Genomic DNA, 25,282 nt, shown 5'->3' with positions numbered 1-25,282 from the left:
ATAGCTTCTCCCACTGAAGAGCTACCAGAATCTGATTCCAGCTTGTTGGTCCTGCATAGCAACCTTCTCTCTTCATCTTTAGAATGAAGTATTTCCCCTTGAGTGCCTAATCTCAGTACTGAAGTCATTGAGCACCTACTGTCTGCTGACTCTTGTTAGCTTCCTTTGGAAAATGCTCCTTTGGAAAATGCGCCTGTGTGTTTCTACGATTTCTGGAGTGTCTCACCGGAGCTCAGTTTACTGATGGTAAACATGAATTTAAACTGGTGTGTTTCTCTCTCCAGCAATGGCACGAGCATGATATCGCTGATCATTCCTCCTAAAGACCAGATTTCACGAGTGGCAAAAATGTTAGCAGACGAGTTTGGAACTGCATCGAACATTAAGTCACGAGTGAACCGCCTTTCTGTCCTGGGAGCTATCACATCTGTACAGCAGAGACTCAAACTTTATAACAAAGGTAACCATTTCCCCCTCTCTGTTGCCCAGCTCCTTCCATGGTGCTTTCTTCCTGTGTCTTAAGCCAGTTGACGTCATTGGTCTTTAGCTTTTTGTTTTCATTGTGCACTAAGTAGTATTTGCTGTACTTAAGGAATAATAGTACTGGAACATCTTCGAGGAAGTTTTGGAATTGGGTTGAGAATTTTGCCTATGAGTCTTAAGGGTTTTTCTGTTTTATGTAAATTGTAGCTATGGGAACTATTAAAGTAGAGAAATTGTTTATGTTCTTTGCAGTACCTCCAAATGGTCTGGTTGTTTACTGTGGAACAATTGTAACAGAAGAAGGAAAGGAAAAGAAAGTCAACATTGACTTTGAACCTTTCAAACCAATTAATACATCATTGTATTTGTGTGACAACAAGTTTCATACGGAGGTAAGATGAGCACAGAGCATTCCCAGCTACAGAAGCCCCGTGCCCATGAGCGGCTGCCCTCTTCCCTCGGCTTCTCCAGCCCCAGGCCACCACTAATCTACTCTCTGTTACTAGAGAGTGGAATCCCATAGGCTAGCGTTTCTCTTCATCCTTTTTCAAGACTGTTTGTGTGCCAGCCTAGTTCTGCACTATTTGACCACTTCATCACTGAGTGCTCTGTGCTATTAGATAAGCCACATTCCCTACGTGTTTATACATTGATGTCTTTGGGTTGTTTTTCACTGTCTGGCTTTCATGAACATGTCACTGTAAACATTCATGCACAGGGATTTGTTTGTAACCATTTGCTTTTCTTTTTTTTAAATTTATTTATTATGTAGACAGTGTTCTGTTTGCAGGCCAGAAGAGGGCACCAGATCTCATTACAGATGGCTGTGAACCACCATGTGGTTGCTGGGAATTGAACTCAGGACCTCTGGAAGAACAGCCAGTGCTCTTAACCTCTGAGCTATCTCTCCAGCCCTTGCTTTTGTTTTTGTAGATTATATATGTAGAAATAGAATTGGTAGCTCAGATAGTAATCATAGTTAATCCTTTGAGAAGTCACTTTTCTAAACCATAGGCAACTGTAACCTTTTACACAGGCTTTTTTTTTTTTTTTCTTTTTTCTTCATTCCTTTGTGTGTGGGGGGGGTGCTGGTGGTGGAGGAGGATAAGGTCCATGTTGCTGAGGCTAGTTTTAAATTCCTGGTCCTCCTGCCTCCACCTCTGAAGTGCTTGGCACTTCATCTGGGCATCCTCCATCACAACTATTTTCAAAATACCGTATGTTGATTATGATGTTTGAGGAAAGTGCTAAGTTGGATTTAGAGAACTAATTAGAGGCAGGTGATTGCCTGCTGATTGATGGATACCTCTCACTCTTTACTAGGGATGCTTGCCTATATTCTTGCACGTTAGTGCTAAGCTCACAAATTGTTGAAAAATAAGCAAATAAAATGCATTTAATGACTGGGTTCTCTCCCTCTCTCCCTCCCTCTCTCCCTCTCTCTCTCTCTCTCTCTCTCTCTCTCCCCCTCCTTCCCTCCCTCCCTCCCTCCCTCCCTCCCTGTTCTTATGAAACCTGAGTGACAGAGCTAACTGATGAACATTAAGTGTGGAAAAGAGACCTCATTAGACTGACCTAAATCAGTCAACAGGAAGCAATCAGGAATCCACAGCTGGCCCCTCCTTTAGTCCCTTGTCTCTCGTCAGCCTAGAGAAAACCCTCTGCAGTGGAATTAGAGCTGACATTTGTCCACTGTGAACAGTGGGTGACTTGCTAACTTGACAGGAAGTCCAGTCCCAGCCGAAGCTTGGTTGACTGTATGATGATCTAGCTTCCTTCTTCGTAGCCTCCAGTGTCCTGGCAAAGGCCTCTTGAGACTGTTAGGCACTCTGGCTTATGGATTTGCTTATATCAACTTTGATGAAAGCAGACTTTGGATCTTTCTGATTTAAAAAGTACCCAGTAGGTGTATTGTCTGGCTATTTAGCTTAGTTATTACATTAGCATAATTGATTTTTAACTTTCCTTCCAATAATTAAAATGACTAGTAGAGCTAAGGGTGAAGATTTTAATACCCCAAGCACCCAGCATTCCCCCATACCTAGTTTTTTACATGGATCCAAACCAAGGTCCTTATGCATAGCAAGTCACTTCCTTAGCCCCTATTGGAGTTTATTTTGTTGAGACAGGATATTCTCAAAATTGTTGTATGACCAAGGATGACGTTGAACTTCTGGTCCTTCTGACTACCTGAGTGCTTAGGATTACAAGGGAATCCCACCACACCTGATTTTCTTGTTTTAAGACAGGATCTTGCTGTCTGGCCTAGGCTAGCATTTTGGACTCAGTTCTCATGCCTCTGCTTCCCAAGTGCTAACATTATAGGCATGCCACCACACCAAACCTACTACTAAATTTCATTTGTCTGAAGATAGATCGCTAATTGAGGTAGCTTACATTCTAGACCTTTTTATAAAGAGGGTTTCTTATTTAATTAAAATAGAATAAGTGATTTCTCAAGGCTATATAAGTCTCAGTCCATCACAGAAAGTATGTCTCTGTGGGCCCCAGGGCTGCTTACATGCCTCTCAGGAGAGGCAGAGATACAGCATAGTGTGTATCTCAGTAGTCCACCTATAAAACCCTAGTCCAGGGCTGGAGAGATGGCTCACCAGTTAAGAACACTGACTGCTCTTCCAGAGGACCCACATGGCAGCTCACACCTCTCTGTAAATTCCTGTTCCAGGGGATCTGACACCCTCACATAGACATACATGCAAAACATCACTGCACATTAAAAAAGCAAAAACAAAAAGTCTCTGATCTCAGGAGTCAGAGGCACTCTGAGTTTGTAGCCTAGGCTACATAGAAAAACCCTGTTGGGGGTGGGTACTCTTTAAAATTGAGAGAAACATTCTGAAACGAAAGTCTTTTCAGACGCGTCTGTTTCCCTTTACTTGTTACTATAGAATTGATTTACAAAATTCTTTTGCTGTGGTAGTGCTGTCTAGTAATGCTGAGGTCATTGATAGTTAACAGAAGCTAAGTTGGCTGGGAGTGACTAGCTCAGAGTGCAGGAGGCTCCCTGGGGCCAAGCCCTTCAGCGCACTACTCTAGAAATTCAGAAACCAAATTTTGAAATTCATCTTTAATTTGGTCGTTGCAGTCTATATGCCTTCTATCTAAATAAAATGATGGAAAGGAAAATAAAGAGACTACACTTTTCTACTGGCATTTTGTTTGATTGGTTGGTAGCTGGTTGATTGGGTTTGGAGATGGTCTCTCACTATGCAGCTCAGGTTGGCTTTGAACTTGAAATCCTCCTGTGTCTGCTTCTCCGGTGCTGGAATTATAGAATGCCACTGTGTCTATCTTAAGTTTGTGATGTGTGCATTGGGGTGGGTAAAAGGGGACAGACACTGTGGCTTGCTTGTGGAGGTCATGACGACTTGGTTGATTCTGTCCCTTCCACATTGGTTTTGGGGACCAGGTATAGTCAGTCACTAGGCACCTTTACTTGCTGAGCCATCTTGCCTGCCCAAGTTTAGATTTTGAGATATTTTGTTTCTTCTTGGTTTTACTGTGGTAAAATCCAGATAAATCACCTTAGCTGCTTTTAGTTGTGCAGTTCAGTGTGCATCATCACTATCTATTTCCAAAACTCACTGTAACTGTACACAGTAGGTACTTCCCCTTCTTCCCTGCAGAGTGGAAAACACCATTCTACAGGAGTGTTGCATACAGGTTCATAGCTGAGGTCTCTAAATGACTCCGTTCCCTCCATAGTGACATACCATGTTGAGTGGGGTAAGAGTTGGTGAGTCGCTGTGAACGCGGCCCCGCCTGGCAGGCCCGGAGCTGATGGTAGTGTTGTGTTTGTTTTTAGGCTCTTACAGCACTGCTTTCAGATGACAGCAAGTTTGGTTTTATTGTAATAGACGGCAGTGGTGCTCTTTTTGGCACGCTCCAAGGAAACACCAGAGAAGTCCTGCACAAATTCACTGTGGATCTCCCAAAGAAACACGGTATATAGGAGGGCTGCTTGAGTCCTTTTACTTATGTCTAACAGTACTCATCAGTTTGTGCTAACCAGTTACGGAGGTGGTGGTTTTTCTGTGTTTAGCTTGACTGGTTGTTTTTACTTGATGGCATGTTGTGCTCTTTAATAGTTACCCTGTCTTCCCTACCACTTTTGTGTCAAAGGCAGAGGAGGTCAATCAGCCTTGCGTTTTGCCCGTTTAAGAATGGAAAAGCGACATAACTATGTTCGGAAAGTAGCAGAGACTGCTGTGCAGCTGTTTATTTCTGGAGACAAAGTGAATGTGGCTGGTCTGGTTTTAGCTGGATCAGCTGACTTTAAAACTGAACTAAGTCAATCTGACATGTTTGATCAGGTAAGAGATAAGGAACTGCCGTTTCGGGAGTCTGGGATACATTCATCCTCAGCATATTATGCATGTGTTTGCATCCCTAGCCATAAATTCCCTAGGTTAAAAAAAATCTCTGGGTGGAGAGATGGCTCAGTGGTTAAAGGTGCACATAGCTTATGCAGAGGACCTAAATTTGGTCCCAGCACCCACATCAGATGGTTCACAAATACCTATAACTCCAGCTCCTGGGGGATCCAGTAACATTTTGTTTTTGTTTTTTAAGAGAGAGTGGGATTTTAGTAAAGGTATTTGAGATCCTAATGTTTTTGTTTCTATTTGTGCCAGAGGTTGCAATCAAAAGTTTTAAAATTAGTTGATATATCCTATGGTGGTGAAAATGGATTCAACCAAGCCATTGAATTATCTACTGAAGTTCTCTCCAACGTGAAGTTCATCCAAGAGAAGAAATTAATAGGTATTACTGAAATGCTACTATTTTGCTTATTCTGTGAAATGTTTTTGGTGTATGTCTGAAGACACTGAAAAGGTATAAAAGAAAGGCCTAGGGGGTAGTAGTCCATACTAGTAATCCCCACACTAAGGTGGCCACAAAAGCTTTTAGGCCAGCCTGGTTTGTATGAGACTGTCTCATACAAAACTGAAGTTAGAAAGAGTAAAAGAATGGAAAACTGCCCGGCGGTGGTGGCGCACGCCTGTAATCCCAGCACTCGGGAGGCAGAGGCAGGCGGATCTCTGTGAGTTCTGGGCTACAGGGTAAGATCCAGGACAGGCTCCAAAGCTACACAGTGAAACCCTGTCTGGGGGGGGGGGGGGACGACGGAAAGCTAAACATTTTCACTGAGGAAAAGTATCAGCTGGACATGGTGGCACATGCCTGTGTAATCCCAGCACTCAGGAAACTGAGGGTGTGAAGTTGCCACAAGTTCCAGCCAGCCTGATCTCTCAGGGGGCGACCCCGGGGTGAAGGTTGGGGCCAGTGGGGCAGTGGCTCAGTAGATAGAGTGCTTGCATAGCATTCACGAGCCCCCTCCAGTCAGTCCACAGCACCAGTATGATATTCTGGTTGGGGAGCCTGTAATCCCAGCACTCTGGGTGCTAGAGACAGGAAGATCAGAAGTTCAAGGTCATCCTTAACTATATAACAAACGTGAAGTCAGCCTGGGCTGCATAAAACCAAAACCTGCATGGAATCTTTTTTCTTCCCCCAGCTGTAACTCTAGACAGGATCCAAAGGGGAGGCTTCCAGTCTCTCCCTGGATCTCATGGAGTTCCTTTACCCTGCTGTGTTAGCTTCTTAAAGTGCAGCCGCAACCTTAAAAGGATGACTTGGGAAGACCTAGGAGCTCAACAGAGATGGTCCAGGAAATCTTGGTCTCAGCCACGTGGGCCTGCAGCTAGGCACTGGGAACAGGCTCTGGTGGGTTATCTGTCAAACATGGGCTTGAAAGTAGGATTCTCTTTATAGTGATCAGGAATGTGGAACTGATTTCATAATCTTGTGAGTTATAAAATCCACAGCTGTGCAAGACCCTTAGAGAAATTGTGTAGTATTTGCATATAATCTATGTACACCCTCCCATGTACTTTAAATTATCTCTTGATTACTTGTAATACCTAGCACGTTGTAAATATTATGTAAATAATGGTATGCTATCATTTAGGTTACAATAACAAGTAAAGGTCTGTGTATATTCAAACATAACCATCATGGGCCTAGCCCCATAGTACACTTTGGCATGCCGTGCTTACTCTTCTGAATGTTTAATCCATAGTTAAGATTAAGTTCATGGATACCAACAACAACCATATATTTTATTGCTATGTCCCTAATCCACAGGGCGATACTTTGATGAAATTAGCCAGGACACAGGCAAGTACTGTTTTGGAGTCGAAGATACACTAAAGGCTTTGGAAATGGGAGCTGTAGAAATTCTAATAGTCTATGAAAATCTGGATATAATGAGATACGTTCTTCATTGCCAAGGCACAGAAGGTAAAACAGAAGAAAATATTGTTGCTATTACATTTCCTGTGTTCAGGAAGCCTTGGTTTCAGGCCCAGTTAGACGGGAACATAAAACTGCATAGGGTCTAGGGTTATGTGTCCCCGCCCCCCACCCCACCCCCAGCTACTTGATGTCTGTTACCAGTTAAATTTGCCAAGGAATGTTTCCTTATAGGAGCAGGGTACCAGGGGTGTATGCTGTTCATGGGAGGCTTGCTAGCGTTGGCCGAAGACTCCTTTTCTTATCTAATCTCCTTATTATTTATATCTATTAGTATTGTGATGTTAGGTTAACATTTTTTTTCTTTTTTAACTTTTAATACTACAGAGGAGAAAATTCTCTACTTAACTCCAGAACAAGAGAAGGATAAATCTCACTTCACAGACAAAGAGGTATGTCCTTTTTTATTTAATGATAACATACAGAAAGCATTGTTAGAGCATTAGTAACATAGAGTATCAGCCTTGGGAAACAAAGCCTTATTCTCGTCTAACTGCCACACACTGATCTGAAGTAGTCAAGGAAGCTGGAGGATTGGGGGTGGTAAACGTCTGTAATCCCAGCACTTAGGAGGCAGAAACAGACACTTGTAGGTTTGAGGCAAGCTAGAACTACATAATAAGTCCCTATCTCTTTAAAAAAAAAAAAAAAAAAAAAGCAGGAAAACATTATTATCCTTGAAATAACATAGATTTGCATTGTCTGGCCCTGTGAGACCAATGTTGCTGTATTAGTTGACAACTAAGTATGGTTTGACAGTTTGTTGCTGAGGCTACAGCTTGAGGGTAAATTTACTGAAATAATCAGTTTATCTACCCAAGAACCAGGATATATTTAGGATCATGCATTTCTAGTACCCAGTGGGTAGGAGGATGAGTAATGACGGGCAGGGATATTGAGAGGGTCAGGCTGCAGTTTGTATTCTAATCCGAGTGTTTCTGTGTCGTGACTGCCCTGTAGACTGGACAGGAGCATGAACTGATTGAGAGCATGCCCCTCTTGGAATGGTTTGCTAACAACTATAAAAAATTTGGAGCTACACTAGAAATTGTCACAGATAAGTCACAAGAAGGATCACAGTTTGTGAAAGGATTTGGTGGAATTGGAGGTGAGTAGCAAACTCCAAACAGGGTTTCTTACCAGGGCCTGAAATAAGTTACTTCAGGGTGGCATATGCTTGCTCTACTTGGAAGAGGTGTGGACAGCAGCAGGTGGCAGCACATTCCTTAGTTTAAACCACTTTGCTTATCTTTAATGGTTTTTATTAGCATGTATTTATATGTAATAATGATCTCCTGAGGGGGGGTTTTGTGTGTGGTATATATGTGTGTGTGGTTTGTTTTGGTTTTTCAAGACGGGGTTTCTCTGTGTAGCCCTGGCTGTCCTGGAACTTACTTTGTAGACTGGGCTGGCCTTGAACTCAGATCCGCCTGCCTCTGTTTCCTGAGTGCTGGGACTAATGGGATTAAGGCATATGCCACCATACCGATTTTTTTTTTTTTTTTTTAAAGCATGTACATAATGTATTTCAGTCTTTTGAGCTGAGGATCCAACCCAGGATCTTACGCTTGCTAGGCAAGCGCTCTACCACTGTGCTAAATCCCCAACCCATATTTCAGTAATATTTAATCTCTGAGATTTTGTTGTTTCGTGTGTTTCTATGTTGGCACAAGAGTGCCATGGAGGGCTGGAGAGATGGCTCAGAGGTTAAGAGCACTGACTGCTCTTCTAGAGGTCCTGAGTTCAATTCCCAGCAACCACATGGTGGCTCACAACCATCCATAATGAGATCTGGTGCCCTCTTCTGGCCTGCAGTCATACGTCATACATGCTGTATACATAATAAATAAATCTTTTAAAAAAAAAAAAAAAAAAAAAAGAGTGCCATGGCATGCATATGGAGGTCAGCCAGCTTGCAGGAGTTGGTTCTACCGTGTGAGTCTGGTTGTGCAAGTGCCTTGACCTGCAGAACCGTCTTGCTGGGCCTGTGTTGTGTTTGAGGGAGTATATTCCATCATGTGGGTTCCAGGAATGGAAGGGTCATCAGGCTTAGCACAGGCACTATTATTGTCCACTCCATCTCTCCCCTCTCCGTTGTGGGTTTTGGAGGTGCGCACAGGGGGCTGGCCTGGGACTCACTGCCACCCAGATTGGCCTCCAGCTGGGCAATCCTTGTGCCTTGGGGCTGATCGTGACCATTTTGTAATTCTGGAAGAGGATGGGCTTCTGGGAAGAGCAATCCCTTCCTGCTTCCAGCACCCAGGTCACTGACTCTGCTCTGTTCTCCAGGTATCTTGCGGTACCGAGTAGATTTCCAGGGAATGGAGTACCAAGGAGGAGACGATGAATTTTTTGACCTTGATGACTACTAGGTAGTCGACATGGGTCCGGCAACATGTGCCTCACCCTCCAGCATTCGACCCAAGGAGCATACCCGTGGTGGAGTCCAAACAGATCCCTGCCTTACAATTGGAGCATTTCCAGAACTTAACCCGTGAGCATTGGAGACTGATGACAAAAGGGAAACAAAAGCAGCCCCAACCCACACTTTGGCCTGTCATGGCGTCAGCGCAGCAGCCACAACTAAGTTCCTAAATGCCACTTCGGACTAACTTAAAAACGAATCCCAGTTTTTACTTTTACTTGATGGTAAAATTGGTTGCTCTTGTATTTTATGAAAAAAATGATTTTTTTAACCTTCATACATAGAAGCAAAAATACTTTAACTGCTGTAAACCTTCAAAAGTTAGTAGAAGTGAGATCATACTGGTTTGTTTCTTACTTTGATCGGAGAATAACTCAATTGCTGCATTTCGCAGTGACCCATTTACATGGCATTCTCAGACTAGACTGCACAAGCAGAAATATATGTGGTGAAATATTGGAACTGTTTCTCTCTTGGTCTCTGTTTAATGTTGAAAGGGTGAGCTGATAGGAGGCCGTTTTGGCCTCACTCCCTCACTTCCCACTCCCAGACTGTTTCAAAGGTGCAGGTTGACGAAAAGTCAAACTGAGTGCTGGAACCCGGGGCCAGTGCGCTCCTGACTTCCATCTCTTTGGAGGCACATCTGTGCCACGCATTTGGGAGCCCTTGGTGTCACTGACGTTAATGAAGCTGCTGTGATCTCAGCCTACTAGAAACCAGTTGGGGATGGACACAATGGGGCTTCTGTGCTATTGCTGGGATTGGAGAAATAAAACATGCAACTTTAGTGGAACCAAAAAAAAAAAAAAAAAATTCAAAGGTGATTTTGCTTGGATCTATTCTTGATAAAGGGAGGTGGTCGTGTTTCCTTGTGTTGGATGGCATGAGATTATGTGAATGTTTTGATTTTTTTTTTTTTCCTTTCAAATGAACTGCAAGATTTTTCACAGGAACGACAGACAAGACATGTATGACTGTGCATGTTTCTCGAACCCCTGGTGGGGCTGGAGCATCTTTTTCAAAAGTGGGATTTAGAAGCACCTCTCAGATGAGAAAGTATGGGAGGAGGGTGGGGAGGGCAGGGGTGGGGAGGGATGGAACACAGTTTCTGGCACCGTGGATTAAACCATGTTAGATCCAAAAGTTGGTGTACAAGGTCATGGTGTGCTCAAGGTGCAACAGCAAATGAGTGTAGGATGTGCCCAGTGGTAGCGATGGGGAAGTGTACCAAGTGGACTTTTAGGACCAAAGGTTGTTAAAGTCGATTGGTATCACACACACTCACCAGGGTGGTGGGGTACATTGGGCATCAAATTGGGTACTTTTAACACTTTAGTGCCTGACTGCTGTTCTTCACTGACTTGACTCAGTCACTTGTAGCTTTATTGGTCTGAACCAGCTCCTTGTTCCCAGGTTACAGACCTGCCTATCGTTCCAATAATCCTGTCTCACTTGAATGGAGGGAGTATGTCTGCAATGTCAAACTTCTGGTTCTCACACTGTACTCTGAGGTCCAAATGACTGTCTGTCGTGTAACCTGATGTCTCAACCCCCCGTGAGAAGAGTCGATCCTTTGGTGTTCACCAACATGGGAGGCTTCACCAGAACAGGCTTTTGCTTTGGGCTCTGCTGTTGGTTTGCAGAACACCCAAGAGCAAGCAAACACACTCTTCCCAGCAGTACCTTAGGGTTTTGCCATTGTAAATGGGTCTAATGTGAGATGACAAGACCAGAGAAATTGGATGTAAATTTACATTTTTGAATATGCTTGTTGTTTCACATGATACATTTAGGGTATGCAGCTCCTTTTGTAGTTTTTATTTTTACTATTTAAGTTTGGAAATGATGCCAAATTTTTGTATTTCTTTAATCAATGTGTTCTCCTTGGTGATATATATTGCATTATATATTGATGTGTGTATCAATATATACCGATATGTGTTACACTTACGCATACAAACACACATAAGTGAGAGGGGTAAAACCGTAGCCTGCACTCCCTAGCCTCTGCAGAGAGACCCTAAGAGCAGAATCTCGGTGTTGTGATGTACAGAAATGGAGAAGAGTATTAAACCATATTTAAGACTATTTTGTGTGCTTGAGATTTTTTAGGAATGTTCCTAGAAAAGTCTGAACTACAGAGACTGTCTCCTCCTATTTGTCAGATTAGCTATTCCTAATGAATGCTCAGCCTTAGAGTTATTCCCACAGTATCTGTCTGTGTGAAGGATAGCTGAGGTTGCAACCAGGCTTACGCTTTCACACCTGTGCCAGAAGGAAATCTGCATGTGTTTGGCTTTGGATTTTTGTTTAAGATATTTCAAACCTACCTGTACTCCATAGGGGCATAGGTGGTGCTACCTTCTAACAGGTAAGAAGGGTTTCATTAGCAGCTTTTCAGTGATGAAATCAAAGTTTTATCCCAGTCTCAACTCGTAAGTTAATCCTATGTCCACTTGCCTTTGAGTCCTATAAAAGGGCTCATGATCCAGTGTGGTGGTACATAAACTGGAGGCAGAGGTGGGAAGGTCGCAAGTTTGAGGCTAGTCTTGGCTTCATAGCAAGACTGTCTCAGAAAATGAATGGAAGAATAACTAGTCCAGGGGGGTGAATAGTTGGCTCAGCATTTAAGGGGACTGGCTGCAAGCCAGGCGAAGTGGCAAGTGCCTCGAATCCCAGCAAGGGAGGCAGAGGCAGGTTCCAGGAGAGCCAGGGCTACATGGAGGGGAAAACCCTGTCTTGGAAAATGGGAGGAGCAGGGCACTGGCTGTATGCTAGTGCATGGCTTCAGTTACCAGCACCCACATGGTGGTTCACAATGGCTGGAACTCCAGTCTTAGGGGATCCAGTGCCTTCTGACCTCTACTGGCAACTGGCTCACACAAGTGCACATAAATGCAGGCAGGCAAAATTCTCATAATATCAAGAGCAGAAATTAGCCTGGCACTTTGCTTTATCTGGCCTCACCCCTTGTTTTGGGCTAGAAGAGCAAGGTTCCAAGGCAGCATTAAGAGTAAATCTGGAGCAGGGCGGTGGTGGCGCACGCCTTTATTCCCAGCACTGGAGAGCCAGAGGCAGGTGGATCTCTGAGTTCGAGGCCAGCCTGGTCTACAAATGTTCCAGGACAGCCAGAGAAACCCTGTCTAGAAACACCACCCCCACCCCCACCCCCACAAAAAAGTAAATCTGGTGTGGTGTGGTGTGTGGCTGGCACATATATTTAATCCCAGCAGGTGATCTCTGAGTTCTAGGTCAGATCTTGGCTCGATAACATTTCTTTTTTCTCCTTAAAGGTTTAGGAACCTAGAGGTTCTTTGAGCGCTTTAGCCTAGTTGAGAAACGGCTTGTATGTTCAGAGAAAACTGACGAACAGGAGCTTTGCTTTTTCCGGTGCTCTTCCTGTGCAGTCCAGAAGGTACTCTGATTAAACCAGACTTCCTCTGCAAAGAGGCAGGCATGCATGCAGCACAGCAAAGGTGGCGTTTCTCCTACAGCACGCCTCAGTGTATTCTTAAAGTCAAGCTGCTGGGAGTGCAGGATGTGTGAGCTACGCACTCGCCTGTCTGGCCGCAGCACTTACCATCTTTTGTTCTCCAGCTCCATTCCCACACCACAACACTCCCAGACAGGCCCACTCGATTGAGGGCTGAACGCCAGGGTGGAATTTAAGGCTCCTGCCAGCATCCTCCCTGCAGCCAACTTGAGTGCCAGTTGGAATTTGCACCTGTCCCACCCTGATGGGACTGTGCCTCAAGGGATGGAGGAGCTGACTGGCCAGGGGGTTTGGAAACATGGCGTTGGAGCTGTGAGACAGGACCCTTTCTTGTCTCGCAGCTGTCTGGATGTTCCCAGGTGCCGTGAGGCCGAGTGGGAACTAGAGGCATGTGCAGACAGCCATCTCCACGGTGTTCTATATGTGTACATCTTAGCTCATGAACTACCCTGGAGGATAGAGCCGTCTCCAGGAATTGAAAAACTTGGCAGGCTTAGCCTTACCAGGGTTCAACTAGGAACCAGCCTGGTATTAGTAATTCCCTGTAATCCCTGCTACTTGGGAGGCTTGGGCAAATCAAAGTCAGCCTGGACAAACTAATGAAATCCTATCTCAAAACAAAGGGCTGGGGGTGTAGTTCAGTGCATTGTTTGTCCAGTATATGGGAAGACTAGGTTTGACCCCTGGACCTGGCCAGCACATGACGTTAACACCTGTAACATCAGCACTCTGGAGGCAGGAGCATGGTGAGTTTTCCCGGCCAGCCTTCTTATCTGCAAAGACCCTGTCTTACAGACTAAGAATTTCATGAAGGTCTGTACCTGGAACTGATTGGGCCTATAATGAGACTTATCAGGGTTCCTTGGCTTCTAACCTCCATCCCATGCAAGTGTCCAGAGTGACTTTCTGCTGGTGACCACAAGGTGGTGCTATGCTGCTGGGGATGAAACTTGGTTCATCTAAAAAGGCTGATTTCTGACCCAGCATCAGCAGATGTCTGGGACAGCTTGCTTTGTCCTTAAAATCTAGAGAAAACGCTGGGCGGTGGTGATGCACACCTTTAATCCCAGCACTCAGAAGGCAGAGGCAGGTGGATCTCTGTGAGTTCGAGGCCAGCCAAGAGTAGGTACACTGAGAAATCCTCTGTGTGTGTGTGTGTGTGTGTTGGGGGGGGGGGGTGGGAATCTGGAGAAATAGGGCAATCGACCAAATGGAGGAGGGTTCGAGTGTATGAAGAACTCAGGAGGCTCACTCCACCTCTGCACAGTTTCTGCCCTCTGAAATCTATATTCAAACTGTCACCTGTAAAATAACTATGGTCACTGACATTTGTTAAATTATATAATCCTTAAAAAAAAAAAAAAGAGACAGATGTTTCTATCTGTCCAAGCTTTTATATGGCAGTCTAGGACTTAGGTCTATTTGTTTCCAAAGCCATGAAATGCAGGCTATTTTTTTTGGGGGGGGGGGTCTTTTGTTTTGTTTTTCGAGACAGGGTTTCTCTGTGTAGCTTTGCGCCTTTCCTGGAACTCACTCTGTAGACCAGGCTGGCCTCGAACTCACAGAGATCTGCCTGCCTCTGCCTCCCGAGTGCTGGGATCAAAGGCGTGCGCCATTCTTGAGTTAAGAAAAAAAGAAAGTTGGTTGGGACAAGTCAGGTTAAGTGGGTTAACTGCCCAGCCACTGGCATGCTTTCCAAGGTGACCGCATGCCTTAGTTGTGTCTGGAAGTACCTATTAGCACGTCTCCCTTCCCACAACACACATTTCGACTGGCTAGCTGGCTTATCCCCCAGCACAGTTGAGGATGAATAAGGGGGTCCCATGACCTCCCTGGAGGGGACTCCTAGAAGTTCTCCAGCATCATCAGCCAGACCTTGGTGAAGCACATTTAAAATTCTAACACTTGGGGGTTGGGGATTTAGCTCAGTGGTAGAGCACTTGCCTAGCAAGCGCGAGGCCCAGGGTTCGATACTCAGCTCAAAAAAAAAAAAAAATTAAAAAAATTTTTTTAAAAATCTAACACTTGGGAAATGGAGGCAGGAAGATCAAGGTCATCCTACACTGTGTTTAATGCCAGCCTTGGTTACATAAGGATCTGGTCTCAAAGGAGAGGAAGCAATTTATCCAGTGTCTTCATGGAAGAATAATACATACAGAATTTTTCAAATGATAGTGTTTGTCCTTGGTCTTGTATTAGTTAATCCCAGTTCTAGGATTGAACACTGACCTATAGGCTAAGCTTGTACTCTACCACTGAGCTACACTGTTATCTCCCACCCACCCCACCCCTTTGTAGCAAAGAAGGTCTTGCTAACCTACCCTCAACTGCCACAAACTCTTCCTCTCAAGTAATTTTTGTTGTAGTTGCTGGGATTTTGTTTTGTTTTTTCGAGACAAGGTTTCCCTGTGTAGCTTTGGAGCCTGTCCTGGAACTCACTTGGTAGACCATGCTGGCCTCAAACTCATGAGACCTGCTTTCCTTTGCCTCCAGTGTGCTGGGATTAAAAGCCATGCACCACCACTGCCTGGCTGTAGTTACTGTTTTTATTTATTTATTTATTTTATTTATATTTTATGTGTGAATGCTCTGTCTGCATATATATCTGCACACCAGAAGAGGGCATCAGATCCTATTATAGTTGTGAGCCACCATGTGGGTGATGAAAACTGAACTCAAGACCTCGGGAAGAGCAGCCGGTGCTCTTAAACTCTGAGCCATGATTCCATCCCTGCTGTTTTTGTTTTTTGAGACAGGATCTCTACATAGCCCTGCCTGTCCTGGCATTCACTCTGTAGACCAGGCTGGCCTTAGACACAATGATGCTCCTGCCTGTCTCTGAGTGCTGAGATTAAAGTGACCATTCTTGCCCTTCTTTCTTGGCATCACGAGTAGCTGGCAAGGGTGGCAGGTACATGCATTGTGCCAAGTTTGCCCCGTCTAGGTTTTGTAAATAAAAATATGGTAAAATTGAAAACAGTTTTTAGAGGTGTATGCCACAGCATATGAGGAAATCAGAGGATAGCCTGTAGGTGGTGGCTCTCTCCATCTCCCTCCAGCTGAGCTCTCCTGCCTGCCCCCTGCCCCTGCCCTTCAAATTATATCATTGATAGGACACAACACTGAGATGTGAACTATAGAAAGAACTACCACAGTTAAATCCTAGCTTTATAATTACTGTGGTTTTGTTAGGGATTATTTTAAGTACATGCTGAGGTTTCAAATAGGTGAGGCTTATTAAGGACATGTTCGAAATTTCAGAAACTTGGAGGAAAAATAACATCACTGAGCATGGTGGCACATACCTGTAATCTCAGCACTCAGGAGACTGAGACAGTGGGATTACCAGGAGTCCCAGAACTCCACAACCAATCTCAAACCAAACCACAACAGCATCATGTAACTGGAATCATTTAGGGACAATGTGAACATCCATGATAGGGCAGGTATTGGAGTCCTAACTGGTTCAGAAGGTGCTGAAACTGGTTTGATTATTTGTGCAAGTTGGCTTTGGACTCACAATTTGGGTTTGACTCAGGTCAGTCCCACTGAGTCAGTCAACCTGGGTCTGAGGCCCAGGAGTTGCCTAGGAAAGAGAAGAGGCAGGGCTGGCCGAGGAGCTGCTCTCTGGCGCACTGGGGATAGTCTCGGGCTTTGAACTGGGATGTCTAAAGAACATGGACTAGCAGGTGCACACCGTTAATCTCAGCACATGGAAGCCAGAGGCAGGCAGACCTTTCTGAGTTCAAGGCCAGCCTGGTTTGCAGAGAGAAACCCTGTCTCAAAAACCAAGGACGAATAGTAGGCCTCTGATGCGAGACAAGCACCAGGTGGTGGAGAAGCACAGCCACCTGAGAACGTGGAGCTCAAGCCGGATTCTGTTCTTTGTCTACAGTGGTTGTTCCCTCTTCACTGCAGTAACCTAATACTGCCACTTTTCAAAAATAGTGTTTGGGGATGGGAGAAGTAGCTCAGTAAGAGCACTGGAATCTCTTCCAGAGGACCTGAGTTCAATTCCCACCACCCATTCACAACAGCCTGAGATCTGATACCCTCTTCTGGCATTTACAGGTATTGCACACATGTGCACAGACACATGCAAGAAAAACACCCATACATATTATTTTCTTTTGTGTATGAGTGTTTGGCCTTCATGTGTGTATGTGCACCAACATGCCTACAGTGCCTGCAGAGGTGAGAAGAGGGCATCAGATCCCATGTAACTGGATGGCTCTGAACCACCATGTGGGTGTGGAAACAGAACCCAGGTCCTCTACAAGAGCAACAAGTGCTCTTAACTACTGAGCCATCTCTCCAGCCCCCAATACTTTTTTTTTTTTTTTTTTGAGCTGAGGATCGAACCCAGGGCCTTGCACTTGCTAGGCAAGCGCTCTACCACTGAGCTAAATCCCAACCCAATACTTTCATTTTTGAGACAGGGTTTACTATGTAGCCCAGGCCAGTCACAAACTTGCAGTGATCCTCCTGCCTCCACCTCCCAAGAGCTGGATTACAGGCACGTGTCACCATGCCTGTTTCTATCTTTGAGAATCATAACTTTAGCACTCAAGAACCTTAGATCTTATCCGGTTCCCTTCACAAACAAGAAAAGGTGGCTGAAGACCAGAGAGCAACACCATAAATGGTTTGCCAAGCTGAGTTTAACATAAACGTCCAACAACTCCAAAGTCTTGGTCTCAGCAAATAGGTGACCTTGTTCTTCACCTAAACCCTGTTCCCTCCGATGTTATGGATGAAAGAAGAGATTATAAGAGAGGGCAGGTGAATGGCTGTCAGCCAAAGAAGGCTGGGAGGGGAAGGGAGGTCAGCATCCAGGTGGTTAGGAAAGTGTTCTGAAGTCACTTCCCTGTGAGTCAGGGTTGGCTTGAGTGGATGACTCAGTTGCTTCTCCTGCCCCAGGCTTCCAGCACCCTCTGCTACTGTGCCGAGACACCCTCCATGGCTGTGCCGAGTCATTTCTGCTTGGCTCTCCAAGACCACTCCAAAGGAAAGCTGGAGGGTCCATTCCTAGGGATGCCAGGGAAAGAGAGCAGCAGCTTCAGAAATAGGTCCCAAGCAAGCAGGAGCAAGGATTTTGTGAGGTAGAGGCAAAGGAGACACTCTTCTCTCTGGGGGCAAAGAAGAACTTGAAAAGAACAGAAACCAGGACTCGATGCCAGGACACAAGCCTGTTCCACGGCTGCCCAAACTGAACGAGTCCCCGGACTTGGGGAGGGAATGAAGCGGATGAAAAGATCACCGGAGGGCATGCAGGGCAGGCTCTAGAAGACAGGACGGCCACTGGGGAAGAAAGAACGCTCCTTCACATAGTTCAGACTGTTGTACTGGCCGGGATAACGGCAGTCGATGGAGAGGATTACCATGCAAGTGTCAGGCCCTGCAGTTGATCCTCAGCGGATGCTCAGCCTTCTGAACCCTCCCTTGCCCCACTTTAACTTTGTAGCTCAGGTAGCCCTTGGATTTGCTCCCCATCCCCTTCAAATCTGATTTGGAAGGGAGGCAACATGTTAATTCTAGCCTGGGGACCTCAGAAACTCAAATGCTCCAGCCTGCTGTCTACATACACACCTCACTGCCACGCCCCCCCAGAAACCCAGACTCCTCCAGCCTGCTGTCCACATACACACCTCACTGCCACCTCCCACCCCCCACCCCCCACCCCCAACTTAGACACGGGCTAACCTCGTATTCTTTCACTCAGCAAGCATTCACAGGTGGGACCTACACACTGCACCCTGTGCAAGATGCTGAGGCTCGGTGGTGAGTGGGTGATGAAGAGCAGAAGACACCCCCCCACCCCCGTCTCTGTCTTTAGTGGTTATTGTCCGGAAGCAAAAAAAACCAGTTAATGAGGCGTTAAAGATGAAGAGTGGGGAGTGTTCAGGAATGTGGAGGATTCAGAGCAGCCCCTCCTCATGTGGAGTTCTAGACCTACACGTGAGTTTGAAGAGAGATGAGTCGGTCCTGACTGGATTCAAAAACAAGTCACTCAAATGTCAGGATGCTGATATTTTATACTCATCATTTCTCACTTGTTTATTAACTTTATAGTTTACATAGAGGGAGACTACCTTAAGCCATTCCTAAAATAGGTGACCATAAAAGTCACACTATAATTTCATTTTTTGAGACAGTTTCACTATGTAGCCCCAGATGGCCTGGAACTTGCTATATAGATCAGGTTGGCTTTGAACCTGCCAGGATCCCATAGTGTACACTGCTATGCCTATTTTTTTTTCTTTTTTTTCCCCCCCATAACCATGGTCTTTTGTTTTTCGAGACAGAGTTTCTCTATGTAGCCCTGGCTGTCCTGGAACTTGCTCTATAGACCAGGCTGGCCTCCAATTCACAGAATTCCACCTGCCTCCGCCTCCCGTGTACTGAGATTAAAGTTTTGCGCCACCACGGCCTAGCTTGGCGTGGTCTTATACTATATCCCAGGGTAGCCTGGAACTCACAACACAGCCAAGGCTGGCCTGGGAGCTTCCTGCCTTAGCCTTCAGGGGCTGCATTCTCACGTACCACCACACCTGTGAGGACCGAACCCTTAAACTATGGCGTCTGCACTAACTTCAGCTGTCAAAATTGAGCTGAACTGTTGGACACCCAGTTCGTGTCTGAGGAGATGGAGGGTTGGTAGGTGTGGGAAGAGACCCCACGTACTTGGTGTTGAAGTGTTGCATGTAAAAATCACAAAGAAGCAGCACCCCACTGTACGGTATCCCAGTCACTGCTTCCCCTGTGGATCTGGGTCACTCCTAGTTTTTAGCTATGGTGACGAATGTTACTATTAGCATTCATATATGTTTTTGAGTAACTCTTGAGGGGCTAGGGAGACAGCTCAGTTGATAAAATGCTTGCCCTGCAAGTATGAGGGTCTGCGTTTGAACCCCAGAACCACACAGAGAGCTGGGCATGGTGGCGTGCCTTGTAAACTAGGGTTGGGGAAGCAGAGCAAACCCCTGGGGTCTATGACCAGCCAGTCTAGACTACTTGGTAAGCTCCAGGTCAGTGAGAGATCTTGTTTCAAAAAACCAAGTGAGGAGCTGGAGAGATGGCTCCGCAGTTAAACGCACTGGCTGCTCCTCCAGAGGACCCAGGTTCCACTTTAACCACGTGACAACCATACAAATTTCTGTAACTTTAAAAAAACAAAAAGGGGGGCTGGAGAGATAGCTCAGCAGTTAAGAGCATGGTCTGCTCTTCCAAAGGTTCTGAGTTCAATTCCCAGCAACCACATGGTGGCTGACAACCACCTGGGATGAGATCTGGTGCCCTCTTCTGGTTGGCAGGGATACATGTAGACAGAATACTGTATACATAATAATTAAATAAATCTTTAAAATAAAAATAATAAAAAAACAAAAAGGTACAGGCATGGTGGCGCACGCCTTTAGTCCCAGCACTTGGGAGGCAGAGGCAGGCAGATCTCTGTGAGTCTGAGGCCAGCCTGGTCTACAGAGCAAGATACAGGACAGCCAGGCCTACACGGAGAAATCCTGTCTGGAAAAATCAACAAAACAGAAGGAGGCTCAGCCGGTAAAGCACTTGCCATGTAAGGGTGAAGAATGGAGTTCCAATCCCTAGAGTCCAGATAAAAGACAGAGGAGCATTGCAGCCCACCTGAAATCCCAGCAGGTCAGAGATGGAGGAGACAGGGATGCCCAGAGCAAGCTGGCTAGTAGCCAAAGCGGTAAGCTCCCAGCTCAGGGAGAGCCTTGTCTCAAATCCCAGGTGGGGGGCGATACAGGAAGACACTAGACAGGCCAACCTTAGGCATCCACTGGAAAGCAGAGACACATGCACCTGCATCCACACACATGCAAAAGAAGACAGTCTACATGGGACGTGTGCACATGTGTACACACACAGGCTGTTCTGGCTTCTCGTGTCCTAGTTATTTTTTTCAGGTGCTGTGACAAAGCACCATGACCAGGGCCACTTGTAGAAGTAAGGGTTTATTTGGGGCTTACCGTTCCAGAGGGACGGAGTCCATCCATCACGGTAGGGAGCATGGCAGCAAGCGGCGTGGTGCTGAAGCAGCTGCTGAGCACTCACATCTTCATCCACAAACAGGAGACCGTACAGCAGGAACGAAATGGGGCTATTGGAACCTCAAAGCTCATCCCCAGCACCCCAGCACGCACCTCCTCTAACAAGGCCACACCTCCTAATCCTTCCCAAACAGTTCCACCAACTGGGGACCAGGCATTCAGACACAGGAGCGTATGGGGGCTGTTCTCATTCACACCACCAGTCAGGCTGACATTTCAGAATAGAATCACTGGGTTACATAGTGTATCTTGGGTTACATAATTTATCTTGGGTTTTATTGGTTTTACTGGATTTTGTCCTCGTTCTTTGTTGGTGTTTTTGTTTTTGGAAAGAAGAGTATCAGGCAAAGCCCAGGTTGGTGATAATCCTCCTGTCTCAGCCTCCTGAATGCTCGGGTCCCAGCATGCACCCCTATAGCGGAATGTTTAACACCCTCCACAAGCCTCCAAAGAGCCGTTGTCAGTTGGCTCATTTTACATTCCCAACAGCAGTGCAAAGCTCTCTGAGCTCTCCACCACCCTGCCAGCCTTCTAGTCTGCTTCTTTTGTTGTTGTTGGGGTGCTTTATTTTGTTTTGTTTTACAACACAGGGTCTCTCTATGTAACTGGCTGTCCTGGAACTCATTCTGTAGACCAGGCTGGCCTCGAACTCAGAGATCTGCCTGCCTCTGCCTCCCCATTGCTGGGACTAAAGGCGGGCACCACCACTGCCCAGCTAGTCTGACTTTTTTGTTCCCTCCTCAGTGAGTGGGAACCAGAAAGTCAGCGTGGTTTTCATTTGTATGCCCTTAACGAATCTTATTCAAACACATATTCATGTGACTGTCGGCCATTTGCGCAGTACTGTGTTCCTGTCCTTTGTTCATTTTTCACTAAAAACAAAACAACAACAAAAACTTGCCAGGTAATGGTGGTGCTCATCTTTAATCCCAGCATTTGGGAGGCAGAGGCAGTTGGATCTCTGTGAGTTCGAGGCCAGCCTGGTCTACAGATCAAGTTCCAGGATAGCCAAGGCTACATTGAGAAACCGTCTTAAAAAAAAAAAAAAGTCCTGCAACCCAAGAACACAGAATGACTTTCTACTTATTTAGATTTTTCTTTCTGTCAGCAATGGTTTATCATTTCCATTGTATAAATCTTTCTAACCTGAGTTAAATTTATTCCTGGGCATTTCTTCGTGGTTGAAAGTGGAATTGTTTTCTTAATTTCTTTTTCAGATTGTTCGTTGCTGGTATTATTATGGTTTTGATTTGCATGTTCTGATGACTAATAGCGGGGAGCATCTTTTCATATGCTTATCAGCCATTCAAATGCCTTCCCTGATCTTCTTTAATCTCAACTCTGCAGTTCCCGATTACAGAGAACAGCTCCTTGGTTTCCTTCCCTGATACCGTCTTCCCCTCGCCTCTTCTCTGTTTTTCTTTTTTTTTTTTTTTTTCAATGAATGAGCATGTGCCTGCATTGTGTCTGTGCACCACAGGTCAAAAAGGACACTGGATCCCCTGGAACTGGTGGAGTCACAGACAGTTGTGAGTGGCCATGTGTGTGGGTGCTGGGGATCAAACCTGAGGCCCAGCCCCTTCTCTGCGGTTTTACTTTCAAGAAGAACTTAACAGATGTGAGGTGGACATTGGAGTCAGCTGTCCAGGTTAACAGTGGCATTCTACTTAAAGGCTTGGTGGCTTTGAACATGTTACTTAGCCTTTCTCTCAGGCTCAAGTTTGAAATAAGGTTTTATTAAATATCCTAAGTTGTTTCTTACATACTCTAGACAAGCAAAGGGCCAGCTCCAGGAACATTTCATGAACAAATGAGATCACCCTAGACTTTCGGACTAGTGAATCACTGACGGATGTTACATCCTAATCATGACAAGTGCCTGAAGGAGACAATGTGTGAAATTGTGGGGCAACCTGACCTGACAGAGGAAAGGGACCCCTAGTCCAGAACAACTCATTGAGGAGGCCGATGTGAATGGAATCTTTTGAGCTGGGGGAGTGTAACAAAGGGTGAACCTCGAGAAACCAGGCAGACAGAGCCCGAGGATGCACCTCTGTCCTCCCAGGATGTGGGAGGTGGAAGGAGGACCAGGTCAGTTTCAGACACAGAGCGAATCTGAGGATTGCCTGAGACCCTACTTACTGCAAAAGGAAGAGAGAGGGAGGGAGAGGGAGGGGGGAGAGACAGAGAAGGGGGGGGGAGAAGCAAGCCAGGGAGCAGATCCGGCTGAGTGTGAGAGGTGGGGCTAAGATTACAACTCATTTGAAGAAAAACTGCTGAGATACTTTAAGCAGAGAGGTGATAAATGCAAACCTCTTTTTCAAGAGGTCCTTATGTGCACAATGCAGTTTGGAGAAAGGGGCCGGAGCATTATCAGGAAGCTCCAAAGCTACTTCATACCCAAGCAGAGAATGCCTACAGAGCCTGTGAGTGTGATCTTGGAGAAGATTCGGAACACGTGGAACAGCAAAGAGTGTATCCTCCTCCTACACCACCCCAGTCCAGTTTCCAGGACCCAGGCTCAAAGCTCCCAGCAACCCCAGCTCCAGGGGGGTCTGACACCCTCTTCTGGCCTCTCAGAGCACCTGCATACCAGTGCACACACCCATCACATGCATATGCACATAATTAAAAATAAATCCTTTTGTTTGTTTTTTCAAGGCAAGGTTTCTCTGTGTAACAGCCCTAGCTGTCCTGAAACTTGCTCTGTAGACCAGGCTGACCTCGAACTCACAGAGATCCACCTGCTTCTGACTCTCGAGTCCTAGGATTAAAGACGTGTGCCACCACAACCAACCAAAAATAAATGTTTTTGTTTTGTTTTTAAGATACGGAAGTGCACCAGATATGGAAGTGCTGGAGATATGGTTCCATAGCAGAATGGCTGCCTAGCCTGGGGGGGAAGACAATGGCTTTGATCCCAGGGATGCGAGGAGGGAGGAGAAGAAAAGATGAAAGCGCTTATGAGGCAGAGGCGTGAGGACAGCTCCAAGTTTGGGTTTGTTTTTTGGTTGTTTTTTTTTTTTTTCCTTAAGATTTATTTATTATTTATACAGAAGAGGACGCCAGATCTCACTACAGATGGTTGTGAGCCACCATGTGGGTGCTGGGAATTGAACTCAGGACCTCTGGAAGAGCAGTCAGTGCTCTTAACCTCTGAGCCATCTCTCCAGCCCTGGCTCCAAGTTTAAAGCTAGCCTGGTCTACACTGCAGAGTTCCCAGCTAGCCAGACTGTCCTTTGTGTTGTTGTGTCCTGTCAGAGCTGAACAGTACTGAGAAGCCAGCTAGATGCCAGGACTTGTCACAGCTCTGGGGGAAAGATCTAAACACCCCAAGCTGCTTTCCAAACCATGAGCCAGCATGGTGATGAAGTATGTGTGAAACATCATTCCACAAACAGTGCTGGCCACCATCTATTCAATTTATTCACGTGACAGCGGGCCTATAGCAGTCACCTCGGCAGACGTGTCAATCAGAAGTAAAACCCAGACAAAGGACAGGCACAAGGCCCTGGGCAGGAGTCCACGGGATGAGGGAGACAAAGTCAACAGACTTTCTTCCCGAGAGCCCATCTCCCAACCCCAGTGATTACAAATCTATAAGAAAAAGCTGGAGGGAGGCTTGCCAGTTAAAGGGCACACACTGCTCTTGCAGAGGACCCAAGTTCAGTTCCCAGAACTTACACATCTATGTCTCCAGTTCCAGGGGATCTGACACCCTCTTCTGGATTCTGCAGGCACCTGCATGCACATGTTCACCCACACACAGACACACATATACACAGAATTTAAACAATAAACAATAAAATGTTCTTTAAAATCTGCATTAGGGGGGCTGGAGAGAACACTCAGCAGTTCAAAGCCCTTACTGCTCTTAACCAGGATTTGGTTCCCTGTACCTGCATGGGTGGCTTACAATTGTCCATATGCCAATTCCAGAGACTCTAACATCCCATCTGACCTCCAGTGACACTAGGCACACCCACGGTGCACATACATACATGCAGGCCAACACTCACACACATGAAAAAATTATGCATATTAAAAGTTTCTTACTAAGGGTTGTGGACATAACTGAATGGGTTAAACGCACTAGCCACCAAGCCTGATGATCTAAATTTAATCCCTGGTTCCCACATGGTAGAAGGTGGAACTCCCAAGAGGGATCCATATGTGTACACTGTCAGATTCCCACCACCACCACCATCTCTCTCTCTCTCTCTCTCTCTCTCTCTCTCTCTCTCACTCACACACACACACACACACACACACACACACACACACACTAAATTAATTTTAAACCTCTAAGATATCCTAATAAACTCCAATATTGCTTCAAAAAGAAGAAAAAGGCATCCAATCCAGGTGAGGTAGGGAGAGGTTGGTACTATTAGCAGTGGGTGCCTTTTTTTTTTTCTCTCTCTCCTATGGAGATTTGGTTAAGGTAAGAAAAATGCACAAGCCGGGTGT

The 25,282-nt window shown here is 45.7% G+C and overlaps 1 protein-coding gene and 1 non-coding gene across 2 annotated transcripts in view; one reads left to right on the top strand and one right to left on the bottom strand.

Moving 5' to 3' along the window:
• The window catches only part of Etf1 (eukaryotic translation termination factor 1), a 27,563-nt gene extending 16,231 nt beyond the window's left edge, over positions 1–11,332 (top strand). The window contains exons 3-11 of the mRNA XM_036204900.1: positions 285–460; positions 736–875; positions 4,310–4,448; positions 4,627–4,817; positions 5,139–5,268; positions 6,652–6,807; positions 7,147–7,211; positions 7,780–7,927; positions 9,109–11,332. Of these exons, the coding sequence (XP_036060793.1) occupies positions 285–460; positions 736–875; positions 4,310–4,448; positions 4,627–4,817; positions 5,139–5,268; positions 6,652–6,807; positions 7,147–7,211; positions 7,780–7,927; positions 9,109–9,191 (1,228 nt within the window). The 3' untranslated portion in view covers positions 9,192–11,332. The remainder of the gene's footprint in view (positions 1–284; positions 461–735; positions 876–4,309; positions 4,449–4,626; positions 4,818–5,138; positions 5,269–6,651; positions 6,808–7,146; positions 7,212–7,779; positions 7,928–9,108) is intronic.
• Positions 6,021–6,139, bottom strand: LOC118595098. Its single transcript, XR_004946471.1, has one exon. It is a non-coding gene; the product is annotated as a small nucleolar RNA SNORA26 (small nucleolar RNA).
• Positions 11,333–25,282: the final 13,950 nt, after the last annotated feature.

This window comes from Onychomys torridus, chromosome 13 (genome assembly GCF_903995425.1).
Source record: "Onychomys torridus chromosome 13, mOncTor1.1, whole genome shotgun sequence".
Taxonomy (NCBI): domain Eukaryota; kingdom Metazoa; phylum Chordata; class Mammalia; order Rodentia; family Cricetidae; genus Onychomys; species Onychomys torridus.
This window is presented reverse-complemented; position numbering and strand designations above follow the sequence as displayed.